The sequence below is a fragment of the Calidris pugnax genome, unplaced genomic scaffold, assembly GCF_001431845.1.
Source record: "Calidris pugnax isolate Ruff unplaced genomic scaffold, ASM143184v1 scaffold98, whole genome shotgun sequence".
Classification (NCBI taxonomy): Eukaryota; Metazoa; Chordata; class Aves; order Charadriiformes; family Scolopacidae; genus Calidris; species Calidris pugnax.
Window position 1 is genome coordinate 724737 of NW_015090829.1, and position 9938 is coordinate 734674.

Below are 9938 nucleotides of genomic sequence, written 5' to 3' on the forward strand. Positions count from 1 at the left end.
TGCGGCCTGCGGGGTTGGCGGTGGGGGGTTGATGTTGGGCTGACAGAGGTGTCCCCTATCGCGACTGTCGCCGCTTGTGGCTCCTCTGCTCCGGTTGGGCGGCGGGGGGGGGGGATTTCACCGCCAGGCCCCTGGGTGAAGCCGCCTGAGGAGCGTTATACCCATATATCCCCCTGTACTGGGCACTGGTGAGGCGTCACCTTGAGTACTGTGTCCATTTTTGGGCTCCCTACCATAAAAAAGACATCGAGGGGCTGGAGCGGGTCCAGAGAAGGGCGACAAAGCTGGGGAGGGGTCTGGAGAATAAGTCTTATGAGGAGAGGCTGAGGGAGCTGGGGGGGTTCAGCCTGGAGAAGAGGAGGCTGAGGGGAGACCTTATTGCTCTCTCCAACTCCCTGAAAGGAGGGTGTAGCGAGGTGGGGGTCGGTCTCTTCTCTCAAGTCACAGGCGACAGGACGAGAGGAAATGGCACCAGGGGAGGTTCAGGCTGGATATTAGGAAACATTTTTTCACTGAAAGGGTTCTCAGGCATTGGAATGGGCTGCCCAGGGAGGTGGTGGAGGCCCCATCCCTGGAGGTGTTCAAAAGCCGGGTTGATGTAGTGCTGGGAGGTCTGGTTTAGTGATGATCCTTGTTTGTTGTGTGGGTGTCTATTTTTGTCAGTCAGGTTGACGGTTGGACAAGATGATCTTTAAGGTCCCTTCCAACCTAGAAGATTCTGTGATTCTGTGATATATAAGTGGGCATTTCTTTGTCCCTTTCAGCTGCCCGTGGCCCCGTGGTGCTGGGGAGGGTGGCACAGGCGCCTGGCGGTGTCACCAGGGTCCCCAGGGAGGACCCAGAGCCCCTTCCCAGCCCCACAAGGTGCTGGCGTTGTGGTTGTCCTGAGGGCAGTCTCATAGGCACAGCCAGGCCGGAGCATTGATGCCAGTCTCGTGTAAAACATCTTCTAATGGGACCAAGTAACCTTGCTGAAATGAGATACTGCTTATAGCAAGTTAATTTTGTTATATTATACACCCAAATCCGGTGGAGCTCTCTGTTAAGCCCCTCTTATTATCACTCACCAGCTGGAACAACAGTTGTTTGGTTTGTTTTGGTTTTAATCACAGAATCACATGGGGTTGGAAGGGACCTCTGGAGATCGTCTAATCCAACCCCCTGCCAAAGCATTATTAATGTTTAATACTACGTAGGAGAGCACACAAGAGATCATAGAATCACAGAGCGGTTTGGGTGGGAAGGGTCTTAAGTGCCACCCCCTGCCCTGGGCAGGGACACCTCCCACCAGACCAGGGTGCTCCAAGCCCCATCCAACCTGGCCCTGAACCCCTCCAGGGATGGGGCAGCCACAGCTTCTCTGGCCAACCTGGGCCAGGCTCTCACCACCCTCACAGCCATTTCTTACAGCACTCGTACCACAAGCTGAGAGATAAAGGAGGGGAGGAATGATCTGTTACTGCACTGGGAAACACTTGGCACCTCTATCTTGTTTGGATGGTGTCTGTTGCGTCTCAAGAGTTTCTTGGTTTTTTCTTCCAGTGGGGTTGTGCCGAGTGCCCGGAGCGATGGCGATGCTGGAAGCCACCGCAGACACGTCAGCAGAGGAGGAGAGCTTTGGGCCACAGCTCATAGCTCGCTTAGAGGTGGGTACAGACTTAGCTCTAGGGTGAGTTCTCAAGAAATCTGCTCCTCTTTTTCCTTAAACACAAGTTGTATCTGAAAACCTCATTACTCAAGTCTTGTCTTCTGTAAAAAAAAAACCCCAAACAAAAAAGCAACGTGCTAACAGCTGTGTTTCATGTTACGACTTCCCTAACATGTATTGGTCACCTCCAGCATCTATTAACCCAGCAGGGAATGATGCCATCTGCCTGTTCTCTGCCATCTCTAGAGTTAACAGCTTACACAAACGTTACACTGGTAAAAGGACACTATTTTTGATGGGATTTAGCATTATATGCTATATAGTGAATAGGGAGGTATCACTCCGTATGCTGACTTGTAGTCAGAGAGTTTGATCCCCATCTGGTGAAGGCAATTGAAGGTACTCAGCAGAAGTTAGATTAAGGTATTTGTGTCTTAGTGTGTCCTTTTCCTCTCCCTGCCTCGCAGCAATGTGGTATAAATGCAAATGACGTGAAGAAATTGGAAGAAGCTGGATTTCACACCGTTGAGGCTGTTGCTTATGCACCCAAGAAGGAGCTACTAAATATTAAAGGCATCAGTGAAGCCAAAGCTGACAAAATCTTGGTAAGGGGCTTATGGAAAAGCTTTAACCCAAGATATTCCAGAAGTTTTATTTCTGCTGGCTTAAAGTGTTCTGGTGATTTTGGAAGGCTCTGTTAAGGACATACTGAGTAAAGATGATCAGAGCTATGACGTGACTCTTGGTAAGAAGAGACAAAACCCACTAGGAGCAGGTTCAAGAAGTGAAGAGGGAGGGTCTGTTAGGAAGGTCTATAAAAATCTTGGAAGGTGTGGAAAATACGCAATTAAGCTGTGGAACTCCTTGTCACAAGATACTGTGGCTTCTGTTGCCTAAATTGGCTTAAAAAGGGGCTGAGTGCAATGTTTGTGGGGTGGTGTTTGGATCAGGAGCCTTGTTCTCTGAACCTGCAGGGTCAGTCCCTCATTCCCTGGTGTGTTACGCTCTTTCCTGAAGCCTCCACTTTTGGCAGCTGTCAGGGCAGAGGATTCTGTGTTATGAACAACAGGGCTGACCCAGTGCAGCTCTTTTTGTTATGTTTTTAAGCATGTTAATTGTGTACCTCAGACAAATTCACCGTCACACCTGGGGTCTACTTTTGGGAGCTGAGACCACAGCCTGAGTAGTAACCTCACAGCATCTTTGAGCTCAGAATGGGGAGTTCCTGCCAAACTGCTGCTCATTTATCAAAATCTGACCCAGCACAATGTTTAGCTCCAATACTTTTCCTACTTTGCACATTTATTCACTGTTAGGACAGTTGTTCCTAACAGGCTGTGTGTCCATCTGGAGTATTTCAAGTTTCACAACAGAACTGAACTAAAAGGGTGGGAGATGAGGAGGGGGAAGATTTCCATAAAATACACAAAATGGTGGTTTCAGCTTTTTTCTTTTTCTGTTCAGAGGTACCACCAGCTAATAGATGGTCTATAAAATGTATGCATCACATTAAATAGTTGCTTTTCCATTTCACAACATAGAAAATGATGTATTAATTAGCAGAGGGGGTAACTGACCGGGGTGAACTCTCCTGGCACTGCTGAGTTTGGGTTTCTTCAGGCTGAAGCAGCTAAACTGGTTCCCATGGGTTTCACCACCGCGACGGAGTTCCACCAGCGAAGGTCAGAGATCATCCAGATCACCACTGGCTCCAAAGAACTCGATAAGCTTCTGCAAGGTAATCATTTTATTTCTCTGCATTGATTAGCCTTAGTTATCTGCTGCTTTTTTTTCTTTATTATGAACACAATCACTGCACAAAACCACCTAAGACACACCAGGTTGTGGTTGAACTAAAAAGTTCTGTTTTATTGTATCACAACTGATTTCCTTTTAAAAGCTGAAGGAATAATTTTAAAACCTTTTGGTCATAATGCAATACTCAGAGCTGTTCATTTTGGATATTTCTAGTTTATGACCTATTTCAAGGAAACAAAGCCAGGTCTCATCTTCTCCCCATTCCTATTGGTGATCAAAAACAAGTCGTTGCAGCTTTTCAGCATCTTCAAAAATGTACTTACCTAAACTTCTTATCTGCAACATGAACAGCCCTCAGTATGAAAACCAGCTTTTCCAATTAGAGTTGTGAAACTTTTAACCAAAGGAAGTGTTTAACTGAGCCTCTAATACTTATATGTGGTCTTTGAAGTATGTGATCTTTAAAAAATTATTTTATTGTCATTATTATTATTATTTTCCCTTTAGGAGGAATAGAAACGGGGTCTATAACAGAGCTGTTCGGGGAGTTCCGTACTGGAAAAACACAGTTGTGTCACACCCTGGCAGTGACCTGTCAAGTGAGTAGTCCCACCTGATTAAAATCAAGTGTTCAGACAGCACAGGGTTTGGATATTTGCTACTTTGTGCACCTTTCTCAGCCCCTGGGGATGTGGTGCACATGAAGAAGGGGAGCATCTGCAGGACCCTTGGCTGTACTTGCAGGATGTGTTGTTTGGTGCTAACCTGCCTACCAGGGTTGCTTTAGGAGCCGTTACGTTTGTGATGGTTTTTACCTGTGTTTGACATGTTCTGTAGCTTTTTTTTTCCCCTCCTCACTATTCTGACAACGTTTAAGACATTAGGCCTGCAGCATAATTCTAGTCATAAATGCTGAGAAGCATTTGATCTCTCTTCAGGCTCTCTGGGCTAAAAAGAAACTTTCTGGTCACCAAGAGTCTTGAAAAGGGAGAAGAAACTGGGTTGGTCCAACGAGTTTCCTTGACTAGCTGCTTTTTTTTCCAAACGTATCCTGAGCTTACTTTATGTTACTCTTGCAAAAGCCTTCAGCTGTTGTTGCTATCAAACAGTAGATCAGTTTGGAGGAACCTTTTTTTCCCTAATCTTAGTTTAAATTTACCAGTTCCCAGTTAAGCACCTGTCCTTTTGTGTCACTATTAGAGATTGAAAAAAGGAGTCTGTCTTCCCACTTTTCCCAGATAAATGTGACTTTAATCACAGTAGGTTGGTATGTTTTTTATCAGGTGAGAGCATAAGGCAGTAAGTGGATTATTTTATACTTTATTTCATGTTCATTCCTTTGCTTTCCCTTTAGCTCCCCATTGACCGCGGCGGTGGAGAGGGAAAAGCGATGTACATTGACACAGAGGGGACCTTCCGCCCCGAGCGTCTGCTGGCTGTGGCTGAAAGGTCTGTACTGGGGCTGGCAGAGAACGGGTGTTAGTGGAAGAAAGGAAAACCCACAGAACAACTTGGTTACTTAATAAGGATCAGTGTGTAACTCAGCATGTCTCCTTAAATCGTGGAACTGTCCCGAAAAACACCAATGTATTCTAGTTGCCTGCCTGCCTGCATGTCAGACTGCTTCATTAGCTGTATTTTATACACAGTTTCTAGTTTTACTTAGCTATGACAGTAGCTAACCCTGGACTATTTACTCTTAGCTTCTTACTAGTGTCACTTTCAAATTCAGCTTTACTCTTAGTGAAACACATTCAAGGAGTTTTCTTAAATTCTGCCAATAGTGTTCCCTTGAAATGAAGATTCTTTGGTAAAAAGGTTATCGCAACAGCAGCCAGAACATTTTTGTTAGGAAATACAAGAGCACCCACTGAGCAGTTGAGGAGCTGTCTTCTCATCTCCTGCCTCTACCTCAGAATGTTCTGATGTGGTTTTTTTAATACCAATTGAAAAGTAAAAATTCCGCTGTCTATAGAGAGATTCTGGGTAGATTTAAAAGCCTGGTTCTGTATGTTAGAAAAAGGAGTTACTCTGCTCTTGTGATACTTCAGGCTTTCTTGAAACTGCTTCTGTGGGGCTTAATTTTCCATGATTATTGTTTCAATTAAATATCAAGGTTTATACGCAACTTCAGTGAACTTGGTTGAAGTATTTGTTTTCCTTATTTTTGCTGCCACTGAGGTGCTGCTGAGAGCTGTCACCAGAAAGCTGTGCTGCTGGTGCTGGGCTGGTTTGGAGGCAGAGGTTCAGATGTTCTGCAAAGATAAAATCAATTGGCCTGTTTTCTACCACACTTTTGCTGGTCTGATTTAGGTTCATATGTTTTCAGGCTGCACATGTGGGGTTTTTTTAAAAAGTGTTTTTAAAACTTTTCTACAAATTTCCTGGCTTAAAAAGCAACTGTTCTCCTATTTTTTTACTGCGCACTTACAGAAGCAAGATTTAATTGCCAAGTGACTGTTTTTCCTTCACTTCAAGGCCTGGCCTATCATTATAGATGTTTTCTCTAAAGTTTCTTTGGTTTTGCCCTTTGTCATTCCTTGGCATGTATTGTTTCCATGAAGCTCTTTTTTTGCCAAGACCCCATGAGACGTGGTGGGCAAACCTGCCTTCCCTGTGCTGCACAGTGTGTCTGCTTTGTAATACTGTGCTGCACAGCCAACGGGCTGCACGGGGCAGGAACCTAAGGTTTAATTCTGTTTAATTTGGGTGGATTCTGTGGTGCTGCAGGTGGTCCTGCTGTTCCTTTTGCCCCGGGCTGTTGGCACCGGTGGCTGTAGGCGTGGGCTGAAGCAGAGCGGTGGCTCGTGGGGTTCACTGCAGCACAGCATCAATTGTTGGTGTGAAGGGGGAACAAGAACAACCAGCTGGAAATGGAGAGAATGAAAGGGTAGGACTGCTGCTTTTTAGCAGCACCTCAGATTTATGAAGTCAGACCAGTGTTTATGGGCCTTTCCATGACTGCTGGTAGAAAAAATCAAGTAAGACATAATCCCACCCCAATATGACATGCTGGCCCACCAGGGCTGCTGCCTTCCCTTCCTGGGGGGAGGAGATCTCACTGACACATGGGATCTAAATGGGGGAAGGGCAGTCAAATACTGAAAAATAGTAAGCTGAAGATTGGCCTCGATGCTGGATTTGGATGGTTTGTTACTGAAAGGCCAAAAAAAAAAAATAATCTTTGGATGACATTTTACACAGGTCCTAGGGGTTAATTTGACAGATGTTCACTTTGGAAACATCTGGTATTACTACTCCTCTCTCCCTGCTGCTGCTCTCTCCCCACAGCTATGGAGCAATTGTCCCTCTGCAGGGAGTAATTTCCCTCGGTTTCTGCTACTGGAAGGGAATGTGTGCTCCCTAATCCTCTGGGGACACTAAATCCCCTTCACTCTCTTTAAAGGCAATTTGCTGTAACCCTGCTGGCTTTTCCTGCTGGGAGCGGGGAGGTGCTCCCACATTCCCTGTCACCAGGGGGTATTTGGCAGCAAAAACCTCCTGGGCACCCACGAGAAGTGAAATGGTGTTTGCAGTGATAACAGGTCTGGAAGAGGGTACCTGAGCGTGGCTGTATGTGGAGAGTGTGCCTTCCAGTCAGCTCCATCCCTTTGTATACTGGTTTATCCCTTTATTTACTGGGTGTGATGGCTGTGGACTGCATTATTCCTCTGCCTGGCGTGTCCCGTCTGTGCTTCCTCTCGGCTTCCCTGGGAAGCTGGAAAAGTCCTTGACTAATGTAAACATCACTTAGCAACAACTAAAATAATACATGTTTTCAGTGCTATTCTCATACCAAATCCAAAACACGGTGGCTGCTGGGAAGAAAATGATCTTTCTCCCAGCTGAAAGTGGGACAGGTACACAAAAATGTAAACATCACTTAGCAACAACTACAATAACACGTTATCAGCACTATTCTCATATAAATCCAAAACACAGTGGCTGCTGGGAAGAAAATGATCTCTCTCCCAGCTGAAAGTGGGACAGGTACACAAAAGGTAGCCAGAAAGGGTTTTAGTGTGGCCAACCATGAGAACAGGTTGCCTGGAGAGGGGGTGGAGGCTCTGTCCTTCAGGATGTTCAGATCCACCTGGACACAGTCCTGAGCACCCTGCAGCCACGGGGTCGGACTGGGAGATCTGCAGAGACCCCTTCCAGCCCCAGGGGCTGGGAAATATCCTCAGTGTGAAGGGAGAAATGAGAACAATTTATGTACGTTCTCCCTCATCAGAAAAAAAAATATCAGTATAGTTCAGATCCAAGGAGGCAACCAACCAACTGGTTCTCCAAATTCCAAGGGATTTCTCAAAGCACCATACAAATAATTTAAGATGTTGGATGTGAATATCTTTTTTTATTATTATTATTTTGGTAGTAAAACACTGACAAAAGTATTGCGGGTGGGGGAAGGCTGTTTGTCACTGGTTTTATTAGCAATACACTGCTTTTGGAATATTCTGTTCCAGAATGGGAGCTTTTGAGGAAAATGTCTGGTATCCTACGTCACACTGTTCCTAGGCAGGGAAATAATTATTTGAAAAATGATCTTCAATTGTTCTGTTCTCTTTTCATCACCAAGTTGTGTTGTATTTTTTGCTGCCTGTTCTTATCTCAGACTCTCCCAGGAGTGTGAGTTTCAATTCCAGCCTTTAAAACCTGCCAGATAATGCCAATTGAGGACGTTGTCACTAAGATGTCCTTGTTCCTCCCTGATTTCCCCAGGTATGGCCTGTCTGGCAGCGATGTCCTGGATAACGTGGCGTACGCCCGGGGCTTTAACACGGACCATCAGACCCAGCTGCTGTACCAGGCCTCGGCCATGATGGCTGAATCCCGGTAATTAGGCTGATGAGGTGGGGTGGGGTTTGTGCCCATACAGAGCCATGTTATAGAGCCGCCTGTAGATGATGGACAAATGCAAGTGGAGTATAGAATACAAGATTGTGAGATGTCAAAGTAAATGTTTACCTCAAAAGTCAACTTTTTTTTGAAATATACGTCAGTGCTCGGCTCCATGAGACCAGGTTTTGCTGTTCTCAAAATTGGTCATGCCCTGGCCTGTCCCAGTAACCAGCTGGTGGCCGCACGGTGGGCTGTCAGTCCACACCTCGTGCTGCTGGCAGGTGGGATGGCAGCGACTCACCTGAGCCACGACAGCTGAAGGGACTTTGCAAAGAGCCCGTGCCAGCCTGAGAAACAATTCCAACACTCAGTTTATAGTTGCTGTCAGAACTGAAGTGTGGATGTAGAGCGTGCTGAGGAAACCTGTGTGGACAGCAGTAGCTGGAAACTAGGATTTAGGGGCCCCTGGGGGGGAAGGAGGTGGTGGCACGAGGTGTTTAGGAACCTGTCTGCAGAAATCGTTGGAGTTTGGGCTAGTTTATAAGGGTATAATTCACCTAAGTTTTTAATCATGCAGCAGCTTTCTCTGGGTTTTACTGCACAGTCAGTAACCTGAAGCTTACAGATCAAGTCAGTGTTGTGAAAAACAACAATTCTGCTGACTGGTGGGTGGGAGGTGCTTACACTTCCAAAAGTGTGCAGCTTTTCTGCTGGCGGGGCGCTGCCACGCTCCGGGGGAGGCGTTATTCCTGCTGGGAATGTTCCTGGGAGCCTGGTGCTTCTCCTCTGCAGGTATGCCCTGCTGATCGTGGACAGTGCCACGGCCCTGTACCGCACGGATTACTCGGGCAGAGGCGAGCTCTCGGCCAGGCAGATGCACCTGGCCAGGTTCCTGCGAATGCTGCTTCGGCTGGCGGACGAGGTAAACACAGAGCTTGGCTTTATTCTCCTGTGATGGGGTTTCTTTCTCTTGTAAAGTCTTTCTCTTGGCAATTTTCCACAAACGACTTTCTCTGCATGCATGGCACTCTCTCCTTTTTTTCTTCTTTTCTTCATTTTCCCCCCTGCTTTGTTCAGCTTGTGGACAATAAATGCATGTTGAGTGGTTTCTCTGCCCGCAGTTCGGGGTGGCGGTGGTGATCACCAACCAAGTGGTGGCCCAGGTGGACGGAGCAGCCATGTTCGCTGCCGATCCCAAAAAACCCATCGGAGGAAACATCATCGCGCACGCGTCCACCACCAGGTGAGGGAACAGGCTGTCGCCCGCCCTCAGCCTGGGTTTGGGAGATTTTTTGAAACTGGCTCAGTACCTTGAAATTCTGGGTTCCTACGTAGTGTGTCAGTGGTGAGCCCAGCTTCTCCACAAGCCAGTGCTGCTCTGAGCACTCATTAAGCTGCAGAAAAATCAACACAACGTTCTCAGCAGTCGTTAGAGCTCCACAGTGTGCTGTGTTCATGCACTAATGTTCATGCACCTTGAGTACTGTGTCCAGTTTTGGGCCCCCTACCATAAAAAAGACATTGAGGTGCTGGAGCGGGTCCAGAGAAGGGCAACAAAGATGGTGAGGGGTCTGGAGAATAAGTCTTATGAGGAGAGGCTGAGGGACCTGGGGGTGTTCAGCCTGGAGAAGAGGAGGCTGAGGGGAGACCTTATTGCTCTCTCCAACTCCCTGAAAGGAGGGTGTAG

General features: G+C 46.7%; 1 protein-coding gene across 2 annotated transcripts in view; it reads left to right on the forward strand.

Moving 5' to 3' along the window:
* RAD51 (RAD51 recombinase) overlaps positions 1–9938 on the forward strand; it is a 12741-nt gene that overhangs the window by 213 nt on the left and 2590 nt on the right. For both annotated transcript variants that reach the window (XM_014940703.1, XM_014940702.1), the window contains exons 2-9: positions 1543–1646; positions 2116–2253; positions 3269–3386; positions 3914–4005; positions 4761–4855; positions 8132–8245; positions 9044–9173; positions 9373–9494. In XM_014940703.1, the coding sequence (XP_014796189.1) occupies positions 1569–1646; positions 2116–2253; positions 3269–3386; positions 3914–4005; positions 4761–4855; positions 8132–8245; positions 9044–9173; positions 9373–9494 (887 nt within the window). In that variant the 5' untranslated portion in view covers positions 1543–1568. The remainder of the gene's footprint in view (positions 1–1542; positions 1647–2115; positions 2254–3268; positions 3387–3913; positions 4006–4760; positions 4856–8131; positions 8246–9043; positions 9174–9372; positions 9495–9938) is intronic.